Below are 27,631 nucleotides of genomic sequence, written 5' to 3'. Positions count from 1 at the left end.
AATTTTTCTTTTCTCCACAATTTACTGAACAATAAATAACTGAAATGTCAACAAAATGCAATAAGAAGTGTGTTGAAGGACAGTTTTGTCTTCATACACCTAAAGCATATGCTTTCATTCTGAAACCACTTTGAAGATTCTTCAGCAGGAAACTAATCATAAAATATAGAGGTGTTTTTGTTACATTTATATTGACAATTGTTTTTTTCTTAGTTCTGAAATTTAAAATAAGCTTAAAATATTGATGTTGAGTTTACGATTACAATTTGAATTCAGATTCTTGAACAGGGTTGTTCAGACTCGGCCTGTAATGGACTCTGTCTTGAGTTTGACTCAGTCCCTTTTGGAATCTGACTCAACTTGCACTCGATTGTTTAAAGACACTGACTTGTCTTGGACTCTAACCCAACACTGTCTGAAGGTAAACTATTTTCTGGTCTTATTACAATTTATCTATTTTGTTGGATTGTTGAAATAAAAATGGTGTCTAATAACTCTTTGCACAGTCTGGGTTGTGCAGTCCTAAGCCCTTCGGTTTTTATGCGAACACTTGGCGTCTTCGTACAGGCGAACAATAGCCTTTCAAAGTATACTGTATACATCATTTGACTGTGCACACAAAAACAGGCGGTTGGCGCATGCTATGACTGCTATGAGAGACTGGTTTATTTGTCTTTAAGAGTTTAGACCCATAAATATGTGTTTAAATTCCTTAAGATTTGAATTATACACACTCTTGACGTGCACATCCAGTGTTGTTGTTTACATATGTGTGTCCTGTTGTTTAGCAGTGATTACCTTCTTCTTGTGCTACTTTGTGAAAGCAACGGCCTATCTGTGAGTGTTCCACCTTGTGGACCAACTAATTTGTGCAAAGAATTCCAGGCACATGCGCATACTGCACATTTTGAGTACACGCAGTTAGAAAAGTCAGGCCGCCTGACCGAAGTATATTTGGGATTTATCCTGTCACTTATTAATGGTGAGAAAGTGTAAGAATCATTCCTTTGAACTCAAAACTCAATCAAATAAATTACACACCTGAAAATGCTCTCTCCTCAAATTGCTTCCTAGATTCTAAGAGATGAGCTTTGCTTTAAAGCTGCTGTAAATTAGATTAAATCATTATTCTGCTTGAACCTGGAGGAAAGACTTGGCTGAAGAGAAAATGAGAACTGGAAGGCCATGGTAGATGACTGTCTAGATGACATTCAAAGCAATCAATTACATTTCTAATTTGTTATGTCCTCTGTGTTCCTTTCTTCCCAAAGTGACTCAGTGTGCTATTATGTTTGTATTAGAAATTGATGTCTGGTGTCCTGGCTTTGAAATGCACTGGCACATTGTGTATTGAAATACACAGTAATGCTTGCATGCCTGTTACTATTAAGAAGAATTGAAAACCCTTATCCTGAAGTATTACATTTTGACTCGTAACTGTGCTACATACATGAACAACACCTCAATCATGCAGCTTGTAGATGAGTGGTGTGCTTTTACTTTTTTAATTAAACTTTCTGCTGGTACAGGAGAAGGATGGACCTAAGCCAGATCAATTTTCAATTCTATTTAAAGTACTTTATTAGCATGATTGTGTTTACATGCATATATTGGCAAAGCATTCATACACAGAACAGATAATGACAAGACAAATAATAATAATAAAACTGTAACAAATAACAATAAAAATAGAATTAAAATAAGGTGCCAGGTAATTAATAAAATAATATAAAAACTATACATTATAGACATTAAAAAAATAAATATATAAAATACTGTGACTGAAGTACATTAAGACGTGGAGTGATTGGTTTCTGAGGGTGTGAAGCTCAAAAATTAGTTTTGCAGCAACTGATGCATGTTTGTCCGCCCCCAGTAAAATCTGCATTTGATCTGTTTCTGCTGAACTGGAAAACTGTGGCATGAGGTTTGAGAGTTTTTCAAAGTATTTCTCTCTCACCTCTGTAAATTTCTCACAGTGAAGGAGAAAGTGTGTCTCTGTCTCGACCTCACCCATGTCACAGTGAGCACAGACTTGTTCTTCCTTTTGAAAGCCATCTTTGTCTGGGTCGGCCTTTTTCTACGGCCAGACTGTGATCACTGAGTGTATTTGTTGAGGATCCGTCTCTGTTTTAGATCTCTTACAGTGTGGAGATATTCTGCCAGATTATCATTTCTGTTTAGGGCCTGATAACATTCCAATTTGCTTTGGATTTTACTTTCAAAAGTATTCATATTGCAGTGTGTTAGGGGAACTTGAATTTTGGTGTGTCCAGAATTTGAGGGATTGTTTTTAAATATGTTTAATTAGGGGGTATCTGCCTAGTTCGGCCCGGCATGCATTACTAGGTGTTCTTCTCTGAACTCTTAGAATGTTTCTACAGAATTCTGTTTGTCCCATCTAGAGCAATCTGCCAGACAGAGTGGACCCCAAACCTCACATCCATACAGAGCAATAGGAATAACAATACTTTCAAAGATTTTACACCAAATTGTTACAGGATTGTCTATGTGGGTAAATTTGCCCTTAATAACATACTGTAAAATGCTTTTCTAGCTTTCTCTTATAGTGCATTCACTGCCAGACCAAAACCCCCTGAAGCACTGATTTTAAGATCGAGGTAGTCGTAGTGTTCTAGTGTTCTATTGCAGTGTTTCCAGAGTGAATGTGTATCTGGTTTCCTGTAATCTGGTGCAATAGCTGATCATCTGCATAGAGAAGAAGAATTATTTGGAGTAAGACCGGGTGTTGCAGATTGTTCCAGTAGCACTGCTAACTCATTAATGTAAATGTTGAATAGTCAGACACAAACTGCAGCCCTGTCTCACTCCTCACACTTGAGTGAAGATTTCTGCTCATTTATTGCCAATATTAACTCCATACCTGTTGTCCAAATACATTTTACCCCCAATGCTGGATTGTAGAATTTTATAAATAGACCATCGTGCCAAATGGAATCAAATGATTGTTTTAAAACATGCATACCTTTTTGCTTTTGTGATGATTGTGCTGGTTGACTATTGTGTGTAGTGTGTGAATGTGAATGAGCCAATAAGTTATATAGCAAGTTAAAAATAGCATATACCACACAACCCAGCAACCACCCAGAACATCTTAGGAATTGCATAGCAACACCCTGTCATCCTCCCACTGCAGTTATGCTCATTCTAATTGTTTCTTATATACACAATAATTGAGATCATGTATTCATTCTCATGTGCAAGTAGAAAAAAACTACTTTCTGATGAGGAGAGTTTAGATTATGTCTGAACTTTTCTTCTCTACCTGGGTTAGGAGAAATCCAATTCAGCCATTAGCTCAAATGACTATATTTATTTCCCAAGAGAACAATACCATTAGGCTTTATAATTTCAGCAGATTGAAACACAAATTACTTAGAATCAGTGGAGGTCATCAGTCACACTTTATATTAGGTGGCCTTTACTACTATGTACTAACATTAATACAGACAAGACTACGTATTTACACTGTAATTACATGTTCTACAAAATTCCCACATTTGCTGCTACTGAGGTTGATGTACAGGTAGGTTTAAGAGTAAGGGTAAGGTTAGGATTAGGGGTTATTGTTAGATTTTGGGGTAAGGTTTGGGTTATGGTTAGGGGTAAAGTTAACAGTGTAACTACAAATGTAATTAAATGCAAGTACTTGAAATGTAATTACATTGCAACAACATGCATGTACATAATAAGTATATTGTATCAAATAGTTAAGTACATAGTAGTTAAGGCCACCTAAAATAAAGTGTGTCACTTACACAGCCATCAAACTTGGTTAGAATAATCTATGAACAAACAACTTTCCATGCATATAAGCTGTATATAGTATTGGCAAATTGCTCACATTATTCTGTTTCATTTTAGTTTTACCTGATATATCAAAAATTATTGTGAGATAATCAGATGCACTGTTTCCAATTCTTGCATGAGAGATCATCAATGCTGTGTATGTCAAGAAGACATGATTAAGGAGGCCATATCATGAGAAATTATATTTTACTTTTCAAATAAAATCGATTGATAAACTATGAAATCAAACTGCCTCCCAAATTTGACCACCACATATTAATCAAAGATGCCTATTCGGTTTCCCGCTCAGTCATTGTGACCTGATAAGTTAATGAAGTAGGATAGCTACTATTATTTTGAAACTACACAATAACTAACGATAAGAGTAAAACATAGTAAAATCTGCCAGATCTATTACTATTCCTGGCTGTGTGTGTTGCACCTGCCATTCTGCATATCCTAGCAAAGGATCCGGATGTCAGGAACGAGATGCTGAAGTTTATTTTGGTCCCAGATCATTTCAGTATCACCTTAATATTTCAATCTGGATTGTTTTCTCAACTCTTAGGGGACTTTCACACTTGGTTCGATTGCCTGTTCCGAACCCGAGTTCGATTGCTCCCCCCTGCCCCCGATGGACTGTGTTCACATTATATATTTGTATCCGAACCGCGGTACGCTTGCGTCATCAAGCTGCAGCTGGTGCGTAATCGTGTTGCTTGATAACCGCGAAATGAAAAGGCGTCAAAATTCAATGAATAGACTTGCTCGGTTCACATTTGTTCTTCTTTTTTTTAACCTTTGGTTTTGTTTTCAACATCAAGATACAGAAACACACTTGCGTCTGTCTGCCGCAAAAATACTGAAATCGTTCAAAAGACAGCGGGCTGTCCGCCGAAGACAATTTTTGCGAAGGCAGAAATCATCTCTCTGCTTGCAGTGCGTGTGCGTCAATCCCGCTTTTCGTCAAGGTAAGTGTATACACACGCACGCAGGCACGAAAGTAAACTCTTTCCGCTCATTTTGAAAGTGACGCGTGTGAGACTGACGACCACATTATACGTCATCAATAGCGGTTCACTTCCGCGGTTTGGTTCGATTGCGTTCATATCAGCAGCGAACCGTACTGGAGTTCACATGAACCGTACCCCAGACCACCTTTTTAAGCGGAACCGAGTACGGTTCGCGGGTGCGCACCTGAGTTCGGAAGACAGCGTTCACATCATCCAAACGAACCGAACTCTGACGTCATTCGAACCGGGGTGCGCACCAAAAGTGCTAGTGTGAAAGCCCCCTTAATATAATGATGACTTTTGCATAGAAGTCTTAAAGGCACAGGAGCAAAAAAAATAATTAAACATTTCATTTTAAGAGAAGTGGCGGAAAGTAGTAATGCATAACTAAACTTTTGCTGCTTTCACATGCTATGAGACTTATCCTTCCCACTCTCTCATAATTACTAGTACGACAAGTTCAAGTGTATTGTTTTCGGGAAAAAATAGGAAACATGGAGGACACAAGATCATTCTTGCATTTTCCTTGAGAATTCCTATTTTTGACACTGTAATGGACAAGGTGTTACTCTCGTCCGCCATGTTGAGAGTTTATGGTTCCTCCCAACTCAAAAATGTGGATATCCAAATGATCTCGGAGTTTCCCTTGTCGTAATAATGTTCTTTTGCAACTTCCAATTTTTATAGCACACTGTGTATTGTCGACGAGTTCATAATGGCATATACTACTCAAACCACGCTTTCTACTTCTGCCACATCTGTATAAGCTATATGCTTCATCACTATATGTAGCATAATGTGTTGTACACTAACCACGTTTAAGTGATGATCACCATTAACTTGCTCATTGTTAATTAAAACCTACAACCCTAACATTTTCAAGGGTCAAATTGTAGCAAAATCAATATCCACACAATTTATCTGACCTTAAAGTTGCTTGTCTTAATAGCTTGTTAGTTGTTATGACTACATAAAAGAATGAAAGTCTGACACAGAACATTCAACAGAAGTCTTAAATAAGCAATTATTGCATCAAATAGAATTTTGTATTTATTTTTACTGAATAGTGGACTTATAAGTTGCATCAGTTTAGCATCTTTGTACATGGACAAAAACTATGGCCTTGTCATGTGAACAGCATTCTGGTTGACCAACATACCTGACACGATTTTGTTTGTGGGAGACCCCTACCCAGAGGTGACCAAATACCTTTTTGTCTGCACCTGTGGTTCTCAAACGTTTACACCATCTGATTTGGTCTCATCTGCTCTGTGTGGCTGTGCAGAGATAAAGTGACCAACTGCTCTTTGGGGTGTGGGTTTGTCAACTTTGTACACCATGCTGATGCTGAACGGGTACTGGCTACGATGGATGTTTCAGACACTCTTGGGCAAGCCTGTGAGACTGCTGTGGACCCACTATGACTTTAATTTGCAGAGAAGTGGAATCGGCAACATCTATATCAGGGGCTTATCTTTATGATCTTATTCTATGTCTTCGGGGACATCCTGTCTTGCAGAGTCATCTGCGACTAAAATAGGTCTAAGGGCTATGGATTTATTTTATAGTCAAAGGGGGTGGCACTTCCACTCACGGTTAAGGTCAAGTATAGATCTCTGCAGACCAATAATGGGTGTTTTCAAATCTGTGGGTGTTTTCAAACTGGGATGGGCATTTCTAAACTATCTAATGAAAATCAGGAATCTCAATGTAGTAATCGGTGGGTGTTTCCAAACAGGATGGGTGTTTCCAGGGAATCTCAATGGTTTCTTAGGAAAGTTTTACGTTTATATATGTAAGTAAATTAACAATAAACCATTGCTATTTTTGTTTTAAAGAGGATTTTAGAATTATTGTAAGTCTCTAAAATATCAAGACAGGACAGAATAATTTAATGCACATGGCTGTAGCTTGTAAGATTGCTTATATTTATTGATATAGCAACATTCGTCTAACAGTAATATGGGACTATGTGACGCTTTGTGGTCTGTACATTTTACTGCGATCTACTTTTCTCGATCAGAAATTATATAAAATGATACAGTGCAATCAATAAGAACAATAATAAAAGAAATAGAAATAAAAACAATTAAAAATGAAATAATGATTTTGACACTGAAGTTGGGCACCACTTATCTGAGTTGAAGCACTGAACAGGTGCCCCAGGGGTCCAAAGATCAATCACCCTGTGATATATACCCCAATGGCCTTTAATATACACCTTTGGTCCTAAGTCTATTACCCAGTGATCATGAAGCAACCACTCTGGTAGTCTTTAAAATCCCCACACATTTATGCTTCAAATGTTTCCACCAAATATTTAAATTAATAACAATGTAATAAAAAATACAGCGCAATGCTCAGTCAGTAAATAAACCACTAAACAGATGCATTTTCTAGATTTGAATGTGACTACTGTTGGAGCACATCTGGAAGCTGGTTACAGCATTATCTAAATGCTTTTTTTTTTCAAGCTTAATTTCTGCCATCACTACCTTATGCTATGATGGGCTTTTATTTTAAAATATGAAGCACACAGTAAGGAAACAGTGATTTATAGCTTGTATTGAAGTAGGATTAGGTGGGGTGATAGGTGATAGAACTACATGTTCTAGCTAATGATGTCCTTGAACATTATAGAACCATTGAGAGTGGTTTTAAAGTTTTGCCGTCAGATCTAACCTCACACATTAAACAGTCCTAATGGTTTCATAGCACTGAAACTTTATCTTTTAAGTTCAGTAGCCTTTTACGTCATAGACGTTGTTTTAGATTTGATAAGCAGCCACCACCTTTGCTATTTTGTTAACAATATGTTAACACTAACTTCCTTGAATTGGTGTGAGTTTGCAATAACGGCTTCAACATCATTTTTTAAATGTACTCATAGTTTAGATAAAATTACAACTGTATAGAAAAACAGTGCAGTTGTGCATGTTTCATTTGTTTTATTATATAGAGTTTAAACAAACTCTGAAACCAGAGACCTTGCCTTTTATCATACACACACACACACACACACACACACACACACACACACACACACACACACACACACACACACACACTGTAGTGATGTACAGAAACACAATGAGCTGTCAAAATTACTGTCAAACTATTCTTTCTTTGGATAATACAAGAATATCTGTACCAATATATGACATGTATGAGAAGTTATTAGTTTAACACTGTATAATGTATGGAGAAGACATCTGAGCGGGCGCATCTTAATATCAGCTGTGCACAAATTTACACCATGTGATACGTGAATTCCTGTGATTCCTGTGTATATATGTTGATGATCTTACCATTCATCACGTATATAAATTATGATTTTATTGACCGTAGACAGATAGCAACCAGAGACAATAGACACTTGATGTACATGTTACAGACATGACCTAAATTGTCAGCTCTCTTGCATTGTGGGCATTGAGCGGATTTCTTCCATGCCAGTGGATATGCATGTAGATTGGAGACGGTGGGTAGACTGAAAGAGAGTAGTTTGGTTAGAAATGGGTTAATAACATGTTGATCTGGCAGTGATAATTACAAATGAATAGCTGTGCATCTGTCTCTGTCCATTTATACGCGGCTGGTCCTGAATAAATCAAGCACCTATCGCCAACATCCAAACGTTTTGCATTAACTGATACTGGATCATTTCACTTGAGCGCACTGGTTTTTGTCTAAATGTCTTTTATGAGATCTGTTGAAGTTGCAATTTCTGTTCAGATTTTCTGCCAGGATTTTCAGCAGAGTACCGGACATTTTGGAAAATAGTTTGTACAGGTATGGTCACTCTGTGTACACATTTACGGAGATATAAAATTACTTAAACAGTGATAAAAGAGTTTGGTAATTTTGCCCACCTCCAAATTTCACAATTTCTCAATGCACGCCCACACCCACCTGTGGCTATAGTTCAAGAATTGAATTTTTTCAACCGCAAGATGTCACTGTGGCCTCCAAGCTTCACTCTAGAGCATTCTGAGCTCGCTTGTTATCCCTGAAGTACAAAGACCCCCTCCCCATTACCATACAGACACCGAAATGTAGAAATGCATAAATGTGCAAATAAGTAAATGTAAAAATATGGAAATATAAACTAAAATGAATGTAGAAATAAATGCATGTGGAAATAAATACAATCATACCATAAATCAGACAAATAAAAGTGTGAAATATATTTATTTGTTTATTTATTTATTTTTCATATTGTCACAATTGATCCTCCATATATCGTGGGGACCTTGGCTCCAAACAGCCTTGGAAAAACAGTGAACACAATTGTCAGCAGCCCCGCAACCTGACGCATCCTCGGACTCTGGGCCATAAGAACAAAATACAAGAATGGTTAATAAAGTTATTTTTAAAATGACAGTACTCAAAGGGGTGGGTGAAATATCAATTGCAGTGTTGCCAGATCTCGCAAGAGAAACAAGCAACATGGTCTGGAAAAACAAGCCCAAAATAAAATTATTTTACATTTATGAAATACATTTTTCTGTGTTGTGGATTTATCAGCATAGAAAACATAACCCGGCAGCATCAAGTCTGTATTAATACATCATCACCCCTGGTGAGACAAAACCACGACTTGTCAGTGAAGTGCACTTTTTGTCAGTCCTGTCTGGTCCATTGAAGGTGGGTTTGTGCCCATAGAAGATATTGTTGCCGGTGATGTCTGGTAAGGATCTGCCCTACAACAGGCCTACAAACCCTCAGTCCAGCCTCTCTCAGCCGATTGCAGACAGTCTGAGCACTGATGGAGGGATTGTGCGTTCCTGGTGTAACTCGGGCAGTTGTTGTTGCCATATCTGTCCCGCAGGTGTGATATTCGGATGTACCGATCCTGTGCAGGTCTTGTTACATGTGGTCTGCCACTGCGAGGACCATCAGCTGTACTTCCTGTCTCCCTATAGCGCTGTCTTAGGAGTCTCACAGTACGGACATTGCAATTTATTGCCCTGGCCACATCTGCAGTCCTCATGCCTCCATGCAGCATGTCTAAGGCACGTTCACGCAGATGAGCAGGGACCCTGGGCATCTTTTTTTTGGCATTTCCAGAGACAGTAGAAAGGACTCTATAGTGTCCTAAGTTTTTATAACTGTGATATTAATTGCCTACCATCTGTAAGCTGTTAGTGTCTTAACAACCATTCCACAGGTGCATGTTTATTAATTGTTTGTTTCATTGAACAAGCATGGGAAACATTGTTTAAACACTTTACAATAAAGATCTGTAAAGTTATTTGGATTTTTACAAAATGATCTTTAAAATACATTGTCCTGATAAAGGAACATTTCTTTTTTTTGCTGAGTTTAGTTATTTAAAAGGTATTCATTCACAGAATGCTTCATCACAATGGGAAATTTGGCAAAGAAATGTGTGATGCAGCAGTTTTCATTCAGGCTCAAAGCACATGTTTCATTTTTCAGGCAACATGAAGTGGTGTAGTTCCAAAAATGGACTGTGATAAACCAATTGGTATTTAGTTTCATGAAAGAAAGAAAAAAATATCTGAGCTAAATTAACTGGTTATAACCAGTTACCAGCATTTCAAAATAACTTTTTCACTCCGGAACATTTGAAAATATCTTGGCTCCAGTTTTCGGTTTGCATTTTCATTCCTCAAACTGTTTTTTGTCCCTGGTTTACATAACACTTTAGAAAGTGATGTGTTTACATTAAATTTCCTTTACAAAATCTCTGGACAAACGTGTCTACAACTGTACTTACAAATTAAGCATTTGATGCAATGCACTTATTGTGCACTCATTTCCGGTGCTAACCTTTTCAGGCCCAAAGCAACTGAGTAGTAAAAAAATGTTCATGGTCTATTTTTGTCCATCATATTTGTTTTAATTTCCTTTATTCATTTAGTACATTTAATAATGACTCAATATATACTCAATATTTGTAGTTATTAAACATGACAATTCATAGCAAAAGTGAGTTTGGTGAAATGTAAGTATGTAAGTAATACAGTTACATTATTGCATTGCTGATTTTTGTGGCACATTACACGTGTTTAGAGAGAGTGGTGCTGCATCAGAATTTCCATACGGTCTAAGTATGTGATGCATTTAATGAAAAGCTTCTCTGCCTTTAATAAATGTTCTTTAGGTATGCAGATGAGAAGTATAAATGCATTTCTGGACGTTCCTTATACGGGAACATATTTACTCTGGTTTTGTTTAACAACTACAATTTAACCACAAGGAACAACTTTCCTGGTATGTATAACACTTTCAGTAGAGAATAGCCACCCAACTTGCAGATTTTCAGCCATTGCATTGTAATTCAGCTTTATGAATCTGATGGCTCCTTATTCAACAATTTGTTGCCTGTTGTTTCATTTATACTGAGGATTTGGACATCCTACTCATTTGACATTTGACATTTAGTATAAGATACACAGAATGTATGACAACTGTAGACAGCATGTCAACATAAAAATAAGGCATTTTAGGCCATTTAGAAATCCAGACCGGACATGGTCAGTAAAGGAGGACGTCTGGTGTAAAAATTCAGTTATTTTTTAAGGTTACATTTGAGTGATGCTGCCCGTTATATATGGTTCCCACACATCCTGGAAAACCTGTAAATATTGAATGCAGTTTTCCAGTCATAGAAAATTAAAGAAATACATAAATGCCCTGGAAAATCATTTATTGATCTGGAAAATATGTTAGTATCATATAACAATGTATAATGACTGTGTTGACTGTGACAAGGTTTTTGTTACATGTAGAAAAACATGGTAACAATCGGGATTCGGCATAGTTGTCAAGCACACAAATTTGTCTCGTTTTGTCACTGTCAACAGCTGTGCATTGTGAAACAGAGTCAACGGTTAACTGTCAAGAACAAATCCCTGTCACATTCATTTTCTGATTATCTGCTGTCATCTCTGCTTTACTCTTTATTACTTTACAAAATAGTTTAAGCATTGCTATAGGTCAAAATTATATTTTTCTGTTCCAAGATTGCTGTTGTGTTAAGAACAAAAACATTTTAGTAATAAACTTTAGACAACGATGACTGTCGGACCACTGATTTATTTTAAAACAAATTTTTAGTAGGTAGCAAGGTGACCTCGAGATGTGAATACATTTAAAAAAATTAAATGATCAGAGTCTGCTTATATCATGGTTCTAACATGTAGTATGTGGAAAACACAGATGTAATCACATAATCAAGTCAATGTACAATGTTCCAATGTCATGGAATATGACATATTTGGATGAATTAATCCAATTCAATTTGTGATATGTCCTAGTGTTATAAGTTAATTGAATAAATATATAATCTGCAAGTGATATACTCTTCAAAATGAATGCGTGAAGATGGCCGCTCATACACTGAAAACACATAATCATGATGCGCGCTCTTGTGTGTGTGAGAGTACTCTGAAGTGTGCAAAATGTACAGTACAATCTATAGAGTCTATGCATTTAATTATATCATAGCCTACAGGAATTAATAATCACACTATGCCATGTAGTGAAATCCTTGTCTGGAGGTAAGAAACTACAATCACTAGTTTCACTAACAGAAATGGCAAAATAAAAGCTTGATTTAAATGGACGCATGTATTTTTGCTTAAATAATACACTTGTTGGACACATAAAATGTTCTGAAAATGTCTTCGAAAATTGTGTTTCAAAAAGAAAGGGTTATATTAATTATTATTATTGTTATATTAATGTCCAGGAAATTATGTTGGAGTTATTGGTCATTGTTCAGAGTATAAAACTAATGAATTGCGATATACTGTACACTGTTTACTATAGCAGTGTATCGGTACTATGGCAGGGTATCGGCTCACGATTCGATACATTGTGAAACACCAAGTTATCATAATTTTATTTGATTAAGAATCTATTCCAATTACGATTTCAATTCCTTCAGGTATATTTCAGTTATGTACTGATGTCTTATAAACAGCATGGTAACGTGACAAAACAGTACGTTTTTGTCTCTTGTTGCGCTCATTACATTGATTTGGAAGTAACAGTGTGCTAACAGTGTGTTTACATGATATGAATACATGAATAATAGTTTATAAATATCAATACATGGATCTAAATTATCGGTACAATATTATGAGGAAAAAGTATGGCGAATATTGATTGTATCGACACAGCCCAACTGTATACTCTTTTTAATAGTATGTGAAAAGATTCAAATATTTTTAGCCAAATTTAAAAATGTCTCAACTCATGGCAGTCAGCTAAAATAATAAGTCAAGAAAGCTCTTTGTTGCCTTTCTGGCTGCTCCTGCCGTCAGGCTTTTCCCTGCCTCTCTAGAGCTGGAGAGGGAAAAAAAGAGGAGAGGGTAAGGGCGAGGCGGTGCTACAGTGAGAGAGGAGAGAGAGAAAGATTTGCTCTAGACATGCCGTCGCCTGGTCCTCTGTCATTCCCTCTCCCCTCTGGCGGACGACAGTCTCTCCTCTCCGGGTGGATAGCAGCGAGTCCTCCGATCCCTGGTGGATGGAGCGCCCCTCCATGTTCTGGCAGCCGGTAGCAGGCCCCTTCGCCCCTGGCAACTGCTTCACCGCTCCAGGCGGCCAGCAGCGAGCCCCTCCTCCCCTCGCAGATGGCGGACATTCCGCTGCTGCTGCTGCTCCTTTGGGTGGACAGCAGTGGTGAGGACTCCATGACAATGCATCCCTCCTCCTTCCCGGGTTTCGGCACCAATATAACAGGGTTTAAAATGGGCGAGGAGGAGGCGGGAACCTGCTGAACATTTAAAGTAATATTTAATGCAAACTTAAACAAAAAGATGCACAACACAAACGCACACACAGCAGCTGTGTGTGGCTCTCGCTTTCTCCCCCAAACTGCCGCATCCAGCTGCTTTTATCCCTCTCCTCGGCTGATTAGCCTGATTGGGGGCCAGGTGTGCATAATCACGACCTGGCCCCGCCCTCCTCCTCGTCACACACTCATTGGATATCTAGTTATTGTTGTGCTTTAGGTTTTAGTATCCTTTCTTTCTGTGCATTTCTTCTTATTTGACTCAAAGCCTTTTAGTTTGGCTGGCATTTTTATATCGACTATTCTCTGCTTGACCAAGAATGTCCTTGAACCCAGTGTTAATTTTGTGCATTCAACATTGTGGAGTCATTTTGCAACTAATTCAAATCTTGCGTGTGGGAGCTATGAACATTTAAATGAGCTCTCTTAAGTAATTTTAATGTCAACTATAGGTTGTGCGTTTATTTGTTTGGTCATTGCCGGTTTAATACCTGCTGTTTATGCCACTTTTCCAGTTGTCCTCTTCGCCTAGTGTCCTAGTTAAGAAGACGATTGCTCTCTTATTGGAGTTTAATCCAGTGCGTTCCCTCTAGTCCTCTGTTCAAACTAACTTATAGCCTCTGGTATAATTGCTGGGTGCATTTCCTCCCCACACTGCCGGGCTCTGTGCAATTTTCTCACTGTTTACTTTTTCATCCTTGTCTTAATTGAGAGACGCGCCTCAGCAAAAATGTGTGTGCGTGTGTTTGTTTGTGTCGGCATACATACACGTGTTGTGAGGGACTGGGATAAACTGACTCGCTTGTGGGGTAATGTTGAGGTAGAAGTGTGCAGTGCTGGATGCAAGCAAGTTAATTAACAGTGTTTCTTAATTAGCATGGGCTCGAGGGCAGAGACTGGCTGTCACTGCTGGTGCCGTGGATCTTACCCTCTCACAAGCTAATTTATCTCACTTGGAGAAGAGACTGCTCTTCACAAGCTATTTTTAAAGACCTATCTGTACTATTGGCTAGAGCTGCACATTTTAGCACAAGAATAAAAATTGAATGATCTTAGAATCTTGCAATTCATTTAAAGAGTACCACACAGTATGATTGGATATTACTGATGTCAGGCTGACTTTTAAATGTATTATCAAACCACAATTTAAAAAGTTCACTCGAAAATGATGATTCTGTCATCATATGACTGTCCAAAACCATATGACTTTCTTTTTTTTTCTTCTGTGGTACAGCAAAGGAGATATTAAAAGGAATGTTATCTCTGTTTAAATAATTGTTTTACAGTAGACTGACTTCTGTAATGTTTACTGCCAATTTGCACTGGATTTGCCATGTCTATAGAAATGTCAGAGATAAGTCTTCATCATTTACACATATCGAAACAGAATTAGCACTAATTATTATAACCTCTTGGTATTTTTTACTGGCCGATTTAAAGACCCAGTTTACACCTAGTATTAAGATGCTTTTTGGGTAATCTGACCACATGTGGTCAACCCTAAATGCAGGTCTAAACCGGGTCTAAAACGTTTTGTGATCAGATCACAAAAACCACATACGAGTGTGGTGAAAAATGCATGTGACCACATCACATTTGAGGTGTAAACGCTAATCCATCCTGTATGCATAATGGCAGCAGTGAAGCCCCACCCCTCACCTATCAGTCAACTGCTGCGCTAAAACAAGAGTTTAAACTTTGCCGGTAACGAGCGGCATTAATAGGAAATAACTACCCAGTCGTAAAATTAAAAAACAATAGGTACATTCACAATAGGGCTGCAGAATTATTCGAAAAACTAACCGTGATTACGATTACGTCTGCCACGATTATGTAAACGTGAAAATGGATGATTACAGCGGTCAATTTAAGTCTGCTCCTGCTACGTCAATGGTTTCTATTTACAACGTGTTTTTGCAGCGGTTGAGTATTCTAACCAATCACTAACATGTCCGTTGAGCAGTGAAACGGCAATGGCCAATCAGAGCCGCTTAGATTAGTCCTTTGTCCTATCTGTAATGACAACTGATCCTAATGCGCAAGTTTTAAACCATCTGAATGCCTAGATGCTTGCTTTATGTTCCACCTCTCTTCACGGTGGCACACGAAAATGAATACAGAAGAAACATCACCTGACACTTGAAAAGAAGCTGTAGAACAAGAGCGAAAATTATTTTGGATTCATTGCATATTGCAGCGCTCGCTTTGAACGTAGATGTTAAATACACTGCAAATGAGCAACACGACAAAACTAAAATGATCCCGTTCTAATCAAGGCACAGACACGGTGTAAATAATTGAGTTGTTATGCTGATTAGACTGCTTTGTTTTTAATGAGAGCATTCGTGAGAGTGCAGAACATTGTGCGGTGCATCACTGAGCTTGCGTCAAAATGCAGGTCTCAAACAGTGTAAACCTGCAGTGAGTGACAGCAGTCTGTTGCATTGCTCCATTTCTGAGTACAATTTATTACAAATGTAATAACAGTTTTGTTTTGTCATGTTAATAAGTAGGCTAATGTGAATTTGATTTGTACAAAATAGCAATAAAATAATTTTGCTTAACTGTTCTAAGTGTGTTTTGGAGGTGTAGCCAACATAAAGAATATGACATGAATAGCATTTTTCAGGAATCACCGTCATTGTTATCGCTTCTGCTCTTGTAAGACCCATTTGCCACACAGCTGTTATTGGTAGATTAACATTTTCGCGAATCACACAAACTCCAATCTCAAATGACTTTGTAATTTCCAAAGAGCTACCACTGAGGCCAAAAATTATCTAACGATGATCTTACATGAACAAGATCACACGGGATGAATGGTCCCCTGTCTAGTCACCTAAGGGCTTGCTTACTTAAGTTTGAGGATTGAATATTACATATTATTTACTGTACGTGAACTAATAATTTAACAAGTAATTTCGCAATAATTAAATTAATTCTATACCATAGTTATCAATTTACAATAATTGTAATTTGCCTTACCTTAACAAACATTATTAAAATATAAATACAATATAATGCTTAAAAGAAACTGGAGCTTAGCTCATATCACTATTGAAATCTGCTTACAATATCAAGAGCAATAATCAACAATTATGATTTTTGCAGAAACACACTGACATAAAACCAAGACCCTCCCCTCCAAATCCAAACAGAAGTGGTCACAGGAAACGCATTTAAAGACCAGGTATAAACAGTGATTTGTCTCAACTGACCACATGTGATCCGATCACCTGAGACTAGGGTTGGGAACCGAGAACCAAATCTTGTTCAGAACCGGTTCCATTCTTTTCAAAATACTGGAATCGGATGAACTTCATGAATTGCAGTTCCATTATGGTTTCCCTGCATGAATTTTCCGTTGATGCATTTGAAATACTCTGACAGTGTTTCCAATAGCACATTTCTGCAGCAGTGCTGCCCTCTACAGGGTCAAAAGCATAAAACACACAAACAAATGGCTCTTATGAGCCGGCAATGCGAAACAGACAGCGCTTCCGGTATGGTCCGATTCCCAAAAGAACGATTTAGATGAGCTGGTTCTTTTGAATCTAAAGTGCGAAACATACAGGGCTTCTAGTCCGGTATAGTATTAATCTTGTGTAAGTTATGAATCTCCAACTCAAAATTAAATTAGAAACTATAACTGATATGGCCGATTTCGCACTGGATTAAAATCATCATAAGCTCTTGTAATTATAGCATTTCCCTGTATAATAAAAAACGAATCCCAACCAAAATAGGATTAAAGTTGATAAAGCTCCTTAAAAATATCATATAATTGGTCCATGTGACTCATGTGCTATATTCCCAGACTTCTGAAGCCAAATGGCAGTTTGTATGATTTACCGACCAAAATTTTAATTGTCCTACACTGTAGCTCTCAAATCTCATTCACACTTATACACATTCAAACTTGGCACATAACGATGTGTCATTCCAGGTTTGACGTTAGTGAAGCCAAACGCCATTGGTTCTCTCATGTTTTCGTTATTTTATAGTATCACAAACACAGTGTTTACAGTTTTCAAGAAAATTAGCATATGAATGTCTTTCAAATGTCTGTCTCTGAATATTAAGCTGGGATAGAATAAAATAGTTTAATACCGAAAATTTTACATCAACTTCAATGTGGTGTATAGATGTTGAGAGTAGACCGTATAATATCGGCGTTATATACAATTGCCTGATCCTCACATCCACACACAATATCAACTATTTTCTTATTCATGTGCTTCACTGTGTCAATGACATACATAACTATATCATGAATTTAACATGTACTTCCTCTTCATGAGACTTATCCGTTGTTTGAATTGATAAGTTTGTTCTGGTAACATTTTCTTCAGAGAGATACTGGAGGTGGGACAGATTCAACAGTGTTGTGTTGTAATACTCTTTAGTTATTGACACCCTAATGCTAATTGCTGGCATTATAATGTACATTATTTTAGATTTCAGAGATGTTTTAGTGTTTATGAGGACTCCATTGATGCTAATGAAGATATGTAGGTGTTGGTAAAGGCCAGATGCATTGATTCTGCAAAGAAACCTTATTCAAATCATAGTGTGTTGGTTCTAGTGTCTTGTGTGAAGAACTGTTGTATAAAAGTGATATCACACATTCATGGTCGAACATGGTCAAATCAAAGTCGTACTGATATTCATTAGAACAGTATTTAATTTTTTTTTATATAAAGTAGCCACTCTTTGCCTAGATTACAGCTCTACACACTCTTTATTCTCTCAACAAACTTCATGAGATGCCACCTGAGATGCTTTTTAAACAGCATTGAAGGAGTTCTCAAATATGCTGTGTGCTTTCCTTTACTATCTGGACCAGCCCATTCATTTTAAAGGATTTTTCTTTAAATAAAATTTTAGTTTATGAAATTTTAGGCACAATTTTTATTTGTCTCCAAAACTGATTTTAAATATTTAAGCATAAGCCTTTGGCTAAAAGGAATTTTAAGGTCATTAAATTGTCCTAAATTAATTTGACTGATACATTTTTAAATACACCTTTAGATCAAACTGTTGTTTGAACACTAACCCCATTAATCATTTTGAATCTTAATGTGGCGGTTTGTGTTTGCAGGTCACTTTCATTCATGCCTAATTCTGCCTCCAATGGTAGTGCCTTATACCCTTCAAATTCAATTCCATGCCAGATGCATCTTGTTTTTCTCTGGTCCTTTCAGCCAGGCAGACAGACCTCATTCCCTTCCTGATATTGTTTTGGGATCAACACCATTTCATCTCCATTCTGTCGCCTCTCCAGCTGTTGAGTGTAATTGATTAAAAGCATCTTTTCTCTCCCCCATTGTGTGTTTCAGATCAGACTCTTTCGCTCTGTTTGGTCTTGGTGTCTGCAGATGAATAATAATGTTTTGCCGACCCTTCTCTCAGGTTGGTGATGTACATTGAAAGAGACGTCCGAAAGGCAACACCAGGGAAGGAGCAACAAAGCGGCAATGAATACCTGTCAGAATGCCTGGCCCTCTTCATCCGTCACACTGTGCACGAACTGCCAGCCATCCTGGGTAAATCAATCACAATACCCCCAATACCCAAAGAATTCACAGGAGAGAAACAGGCAAAACAAGGCATGGGCAATGAGAATGAGCATCCAATTTGATTGGCCTCTCTTTAATTACCTTTCTGATTGAATACGTGAGCAGGCTCTTCTGTATCGACCTGTTTCTTCTTTTTGATTTGTGAATCAGTGCCGCTACATGTCACCGCTCCCCAATGAAACCGGTTCAAACCGGTTCTTGTCCTTGCTGCAGGTTTAATTCCCGACGCAGTGACGCACCTGCTGAGCACACCTGCTCGCATACACCGCGGCCACCTGCCCAGACTGATCATGAAGATTTGTTTGTGATTGGCTAATTTCTCACCGCCTCTGTTTATTTGGGCTCTCTGTAGATGACATCCTGTCCGTGTTGGGTAGTATTGTGGGAAGGAAGCACCCCTCTCCGACACAGGCCCGTCAGCTGAAGCAGAGTCTCCCCATGATGGCTGTGGTGCTACATCTACTCACCTCACAGGTTTGTGTCAGTGGCAGTTTTTGCAGTCTTTACCGTATTGTAAGTTTTGTCAGGTTTTAGATCTGCACAAATATGGTACATTCTGAATAACCTTAATTATAGGGCCCCACCTTGAGGTCCAATAAATAATGTCAACATATGGAAAAAATTTAGGGTTAGGCTATATTCAGCCTATTTCATATAGATCATTCTGCACATTATTGAGCCTATGCAGGTCAAATTCATACATTTCAATGTATAAGGACTTTTAAAGGCATTTTTACTTTTTTTTCTTACAATAAACAATTCACTGTGTTTGGTCGCCACTTGATGTGCAATGTAAAATGTGAGTACTGAAACAATCAGTTGAGAACCATTGCCCTATATGATGCTGCGAGTGAGACAATGACCTGCACTAATTGAAATAAATATGTGGAGAAAAAAAACAGTTAAATAATCTCATTGTCTTTCAGTCAACATGTATTTTTAATACAAATAATGCTACAGTTTCATGGCCATTAAGACCAGTCAATTTTCTCACCCAGTTTTGTTCACCCACCATTGGGCAGTGTCCTAAGGATTAGGAGGTACTGTAATAGGTATCTAAATAGGCTACATTTGTAGTGTGTAAAATGAATTACACAAGCCTTAAACTAAAAACAATAAACTTTTCACAATCCAATCCAGCTTTCACCCTATTAAATGACTTCATCTGCAGAGAAATAGTGATGAAGGAAGAATGTATTGTTCCTGCCTGTCAATCGCTGTGTGTAATCACTGTCTGCGTCAGAAGGAAATGACCTATTGAAGAGTTTTTTCTGTTCAGTCTCACACACAAACAAGTGTGTGTGTGTGTGTGTGTATATATATATATATATATATATATATATATATATACACACACACACACACACATAGATCATTACCAGTTGTCAAACGATACAAAATTGGATTTACTGCTGACACACTCAGTCACGGCAAAATTAATACGAAGGGATCTGGTGTTCTCAGAGAAACATGTTTGTCAGTACGTAGAGCTGATGAGTCTCTCTGCTGATTAAATACACTCTTACATTCAGCCAGAATTTGCCATGGAGACTGGCAGATTGAGCCGTCTCATTTGAAGGGAATGGAACTGATAGAGCTGTCGGCATGATAGTTCCACTGCCATTAAACCATCTGAAGAGGATACTCTGAGATGCCCATTAACACAGAGCTGCAGTGGAAGGCATTGGGTGATAATAGGCAGGGTTTTTTGCACTGTTTGTGTGTGTGTGTGTGCATATGTGTGTGTGGGGTAAGAGATCTGCTTTAATGGTTCTCAGTTAGTTGTCTCTACCCGAACAATCGTACATATGTTGGCAAGTTTGCACCAGCTCTGTGCACTGCATTGTGTTCATGTTGACTGATCTCAATTGAGTTAATAAATCAACTGGGAAAAAATGTTTACGTCAAGTAGGCAGTGCACCAGGTTACAACCACCGATTACATTGACCAATAGCAGTAAGAAGGTGTTTAAAGCTGAAGACTGAAACGTAATTGCAAAACAAAATTCTGTTTTCAAAACAGCTTTCTAAATAGTACTAATAATAATGCTTCCGGCATTAGCCAAACAAAGAGATAGTCCCGCTTAGACCTGCCCAACAATGTTACTCAACCAATGTTGTGAGTTGGAGCGGGTCTCTCAAAACAAACAATTTTCATAGCACCACAGAAAGACAGTGCTTGCAGTTTTTGAGAAAATGTACCTATGAATGGCATACTTATAGTTGTCTCTGCATATTAAGATGGGATAGGAGTAAGTATTTATACTTCAGTTTTAAGTTTTCCTAGGAGGTCGCACTGGCGAGCTGTTTCAAACCACCACAACTAAAAAACATCTTATTTTTGTTTAAAATAATGTCACACCCATTCTTTCTTTGATTTCACTAGAAGTACATTGGCACTTTAACCGTGTCCAAACTTGACTGGTGAAGTACAGTACACATTAGTCAGATGGCCCATTCCTACTATCTGGGCAGTTAGCTTTTGGCCAGAAAAAGCTGCAAAGTGGACCAGACCTTAGCCAATAGTCAAAAGTCTGGCTACGTGAGACTAGTGCATGTGTGGTTTTCTGATATTAAGAAAAATGCTGGAGGGCATAGCTGGTTGTCTTCCAAGTATCAGGTTGGTCTGCATCTTTGAGAATTCACTGGCCTCTTTTGCCCTTGAGCTCTGCTTGCGTTATCTCTTCAGCTTCTCTGTACTTCTGAGAGGCGTCGTGCTCTTGTAAAATGGAGCATGCTTTTGTTTTTGTGCATCCATGCATACATTCATGTTACGAGCCCTCTCTGTGGTCTTATCTGTCTCTCTGGCCTGTTGCATTACTGGCAGCAAACACACTACCTTGAAACTTACAGCATTCATCAGTCACATGGGTCAGGCAGAAGTCACATCCAGTGTGTTTCAGAGAACAGAGAGTGGCAGCCCTTACGGATAAGAGCTCAGTATCTCATCTTTCTGGACTGTGCCCTTTGACCTTGAATCATTACAGTCCTACATCACAAACCTGAGGTCTCTCATTCTCACACTTGCACCAGCACCGAGGACATCCAGAGAGGACAATTACGTCCCAGTGTGAGATTTTAAATGGATTACAATAAAACACCACACTTTATGTTGGTATGTTAGATTAGAGAATGTTGGGAAAAATGTCCTGTACTAATAGCTGACAGAACAGCAGGGCTTTATAATGACTTTCTCTTAAGCAGGCTGTTCACTGCAGTTTTTGCTATCCTGTCGCATTGTACCATATGTCCCCATTAAGATCTCAGGTAAAGCCCATTGCAGACTGTGTAACAGCCTTATATGTCAGACTCTAATGATATACATCTTAGCTAAGATTTTGTTTAAGGTGGCCCAAAATTTCAGACTCTAGCCCCATTTACATGCACTTAATAAAATGGTTTATTTCAGGGTTTTTGCAGAAAGTGGCTTACTGAAATGGCGTGTAAACGTGAACGCCAGTGTTAAACCAACCAGCTCACATGATTTAAGCTGATAGGGCTTTTGACTTGTAATCTTTTCTTTAGTTTTGAGTTTTCTTTATTTGTCTAACATTAGAGAAAAAAATATATAGTGGTGTAAATTGTATTGTTTTATGTATATAGTACTGTATTGCACAAATGCACACAGCACTTTCTTACACTGTTTCTTTTATGTTGCATTCTACCTACAACAATTTACACCGGCCAAGCTGTGTGGCATTACAAATTTATATTGTATTCTAATCTATTTAAATTACTAAATTTTGCATATGATCCAGTTTCACTGCAGTACGCTGGTAGCGTTGATCTCTGAAAATGCTATTTGGTCATGTGGTTGCTGGGGTTTTCTTCTATTAGCTTGCATGATAAGTTCTGCTTTTGGACATAATATAAGATTGTTTTGAACAAGGTAAGCTTTAGCCTAACCTGGCATTAGCACACATAGCTACCTTAGGTCATTAGTTTAATTAAATCCACACATACTGTAGCTAGGCTAAGTAATTAGTTAAAGGGTGGTTCACCCAAAAATTTAAATTCTCTCATCATTAACTCATCCTCATGCCTTCCCAGATGTGTAGGACTTTCTTCTGCTGAAAACAAAGATTTTTTGAAAAATATTTAATCTCCGTAGGCCCATACAATGCAAGTCAATGGTGTCATGCCTTTGCAGCTCCAAAAATCAGAAAACAGAAACATAACAGTAATCCATAAGACTCCAGTGCACATGGCTCTTCAAAGGAGCAGTAGAACACAAGTCTTGGTGGTAGCGTTGTGTTTGTGCAGCTTTCCTGTTTTGTTAAGGGGTTTTATGTATGCCTATGTGTGCCACAGCATGGTCTACATGCTCGATGCAGAATGTCTTGTGTTTATCTAATTGTGGCACAGTATGTCTGTGTATGTTTTAACAGTATCAAGACTCCATACTTGCTGTGCAGCCATAGCAGATCTTGTCCGACATGACCAAATCCTATAAATATGTCAAATTAAAATGCTAAGTCTTTCCAAGTTCAGACACGAAACTCTACTTGGCGCAAGCTGATAGGTTATTTGAACTTGTTATCTGTTAGCCAATCAGCTTGTTCAAATGTGAAATGTTAAGCCAAGCGGCTCACATGATGTAAGCTGATATATCGTTTGTCTTTGCCAATCAACATGAGTTTTCTCAGATAATAGTTTTTTGTGGAGAGTTTCTAGTTGAATATAAGAATTCTAGATGAGATACTGCTCAATCTGGCAGTCAATTGCACAGAGAGTTGGGATGGTGAATTTTTATTTGTTATTTATTTATTTATTTTGAGTTTGGTTTGCAGATCTTTCGACCACAGGTGGTGACTGAGGCCTTTCTCATAAAGTTTGGGAAACTGCTGGTGAGTAGATATGTCTCAAATTAGTGCTATTATATGTCTTAACAATGTCTACTTTTTGAAGCCATTATTCATTCCCAGGTCCCTTACAAAAACGTAAAGTAGCAGTATCATGGTAAAGTGAGCAAGTGGTAATGCCATTTTACTGAACGATTAACATACAGTGAGGAAAATAAGTATTTGAACACCCTGCTATTTTGCAAGTTCTCCCACTTGGAAATCATGGAGGGGTCTGAAATTGTCATCGTAGGTGCATGTCCACTGTGAGAGACATAATCTAAAAAAAAAAAATCCAGAAATCACAATGTATGATTTTTTTAACTATTTATTTGTATGATACAGCTGCAAATAAGTATTTGAACACCTGTCTATCAGCTAGAATTCTGACCCTCAAAGACCTGTTAGTCTGCCTTTAAAATGTCCACCTCCACTCCATTTATTATCCTAAATTAGATGCACCTGTTTGAGGTCGTTAGCTGCATAAAGACACCTGTCCACCCCATACAATCAGTAAGAATCCAACTACTAACATGGCCAAGACCAAAGAGCTGTCCAAAGACACTAGAGACAAAATTGTACACCTCCACAAGGCTGGAAAGGGCTACGGGAAATTGCCAAGCAGCTTGGTGAAAAAAGGTCCACTGTTGGAGCAATCATTAGAAAATGGAAGAAGCTAAACATGACTGTCAATCTCCCTCGGACTGGGGCTCCATGCAAGATCTCACCTCGTGGGGTCTCAATGATCCTAAGAAAGGTGAGAAATCAGCCCAGAACTACACGGGAGGAGCTGGTCAATGACCTGAAAAGAGCTGGGACCACCGTTTCCAAGGTTACTGTTGGTAATACACTAAGACGTCATGGTTTGAAATCATGCATGGCACGGAAGGTTCCCCTGCTTAAACCAGCACATGTCAAGGCCCGTCTTAAGTTTGCCAATGACCATTTGGATGATCCAGAGGAGTCATGGGAGAAAGTCATGTGGTCAGATGAGACCAAAATAGAAATTTTTGGTCATAATTCCACTAACCGTGTTTGGAGGAAGAAGAATGATGAGTACCATCCCAAGAACACCATCCCTACTGTGAAGCATGGGGGTGGTAGCATCATGCTTTGGGGGTGTTTTTCTGCACATGGGACAGGGCGACTGCACTGTATTAAGGAGAGGATGACCGGGGCCATGTATTGCGAGATTTTGGGGAACAACCTCCTTCCCTCAGTTAGAGCATTGAAGATGGGTCGAGGCTGGGTCTTCCAAGACAATGACCCGAAGCACACAGCCAGGATAACCAAGGAGTGGCTCTGTAAGAAGCATATCAAGGTTCTGGCGTGGCCTAGCCAGTCTCCAGACCTAAACCCAATAGAGAATCTTTGGAGGGAGCTCAAACTCCGTGTTTCTCAGCGACAGCCCAGAAACCTGACTGATCTAGAGAAGATCTGGGTGGAGGAGTGGGCCAAAATCCCTCCTGCAGTGTGTGCAAACCTGGTGAAAAACTACAGGAAACGTTTGACCTCTGTAATTGCAAACAAAGGCTACTGTACCAAATATTAACACTGATTTTCTCAGGTGTTCAAATACTTATTTGCAGCTGTATCATACAAATAAATAGTTAAAAAATCATACATTGTGATTTCTGGATTTTTTTTTTTTAGATTATGTCTCTCACAGTGGACATGCACCTACGATGACAATTTCAGACCCCTCCATGATTTCGAAGTGGGAGAACTTGCAAAATAGCAGGGTGTTCAAATACTTATTTTCCTCACTGTATTCACGTAGCATGGTATTTACATGGTACTTCAAGGTACGTCAAAGAATGCCATGATATTACCATGGTGCATGTACAGAAAAACATGGTATTGCAAGGTACTGTATACACATTATCAGCCAGGTTTAAATGATTTACATTTATTCATTTGGCAGACACTTTTATCCAAAGCGACTTACAAAAGACATAGAAATGATCAACCAATAGTCTATTTAGGAGAAGTGGTCTGTCTAGTGTCAGATCCAAAATGTACTGACTGCCTTTTAAAAGGATATTGCGATTTTATCATTATTTAATTTTTTGGTATTTTGAGTAAATATTGAGTATTAATAATTATTTAACCATTGACCACCAATTACCATAGTAAGTGCCCCAAAAAACAGGGCAATTTCATGGGACTTTTTAGTACTTTTTGTTAGTGATATCTGAGCTACAGAACAAATTTGATTTTAATATCTCTCTTCTCTTTTATTTTTGGAAGAATCACATTACATCCATTGACTCTAATGAAACGAATTTGGGAAGTGCTATAGGTAGGTTTTGTTTTTATTTTATTACTGTCTTTACAAGCTGTTTATTTTTTTGTTTGTTTTTTATTTGATCATTCTCCTTCTTGTTTTTTTTTAACCAACCAAAGATTAATTGTTGAAAAGTGAGATAACTATTTGATGCCTTTTGATGTATTTCCTTAACAGGTCAGGCATCATCTGAGGAGTTGATCAGAAACACATTATCTGCAGTGGAGGCTATTTCCCAGCATCCCGCTTTGCTCAGTGTCCATCACTGCACTGTGAGTATGCATACTGTACTGCTTTCTACAGTGATGATCTACTTAATTTTTTTTTCTTCCAATATTTAATAAATTTTACTAACATTTATTTTTTAAAAGCATTTACCAAGTTGTATTTCCTATTTGCCTCTCCTTAAATGCAAGACTGCGTATCTGTGTGGGCAAGGTGCTGATAAAAATGTTCTAACAAATGTATTCACTAAAATCTCTATTTGGCTCAATGCAATCCATTACAAACCATTACAATCTTCATTTAGTAAGGACGGACTCAGATTAAGCAATGAAGCAAACAAAAACTCAAGCAGTTTGTCAGAGCATAGGGAGCCACGTTCACATCCAACCTGAGATCTCACATCTTCACGCCTGACGGAGCAATAACTGAGACCTGGGCTCAACTCTGCCCAGCACTATTATTCTCACAAACCTCTCTGCAACTGGAAATCACTTAGGGGCACTGGTGTGTGTGTGTATCTCTGCATGAGTGTGAGGATTTTTTTTCTCTCCCCTTTTCTCCCCAATTTGGAATTCCCAATTACCAATGCGCTCTAAATCCTCATGGTGGCGTAGTGACTCGCCGCAATCTGGGTGGTCGAGGACGAATCTCAGTTGCCTCCGTGTCTGAGACCATCAAGCCGCACATCTGATCATGTGGCTTGTTGAGCGCGTTAGTGCGGAGAAGTATCACGTGTGGAGGCGTCACGCTATTCTCCACGGCATCCACGCACAACTCACCGCGTGCCCCACCGAGAGCGAGAACCACATTATAGCAACCACAATGAGGTTACCCCATGTTACTCTACCCTCACTTTTTTATTTTTTCCGTTTGTTGACTTTTTTTCTTCTGGTCTCATTGCATTGCACGCTGTTGAGATCGAGCCTGGTGAAATGTAGCCACACTTTTGATCTTTTCCACATCTTTTACGTCTATGGGGTTGGGACGTATACACGCTACAGCCTCACGTGTAAGCCGCGTCTCTGGCCGTAACTGGCATAAACTAGTGTTTTTCCTTGATGCCTAAACACAGCTAATCACCGGCACTTTTAGATTTGGGCACATCTAGCA

General features: G+C 38.4%; 1 protein-coding gene across 1 annotated transcript in view; it reads left to right on the top strand.

Annotated features, from left to right (window-relative positions):
- The window catches only part of ulk4 (unc-51 like kinase 4), a 199,602-nt gene that overhangs the window by 68,864 nt on the left and 103,107 nt on the right, over nt 1-27,631 (top strand). The window contains exons 23-27 of the mRNA XM_052143329.1: nt 19,003-19,136; nt 19,522-19,643; nt 23,959-24,015; nt 26,260-26,311; nt 26,474-26,568. Of these exons, the coding sequence (XP_051999289.1) occupies nt 19,003-19,136; nt 19,522-19,643; nt 23,959-24,015; nt 26,260-26,311; nt 26,474-26,568 (460 nt within the window). The remainder of the gene's footprint in view (nt 1-19,002; nt 19,137-19,521; nt 19,644-23,958; nt 24,016-26,259; nt 26,312-26,473; nt 26,569-27,631) is intronic.

Source organism: Xyrauchen texanus, chromosome 15 (assembly GCF_025860055.1).
Source record: "Xyrauchen texanus isolate HMW12.3.18 chromosome 15, RBS_HiC_50CHRs, whole genome shotgun sequence".
Classification (NCBI taxonomy): domain Eukaryota; kingdom Metazoa; phylum Chordata; class Actinopteri; order Cypriniformes; family Catostomidae; genus Xyrauchen; species Xyrauchen texanus.
The sequence above is the reverse complement of the archived record's forward strand: the minus strand, read 5'-3'. Positions and strand labels throughout refer to the sequence as shown.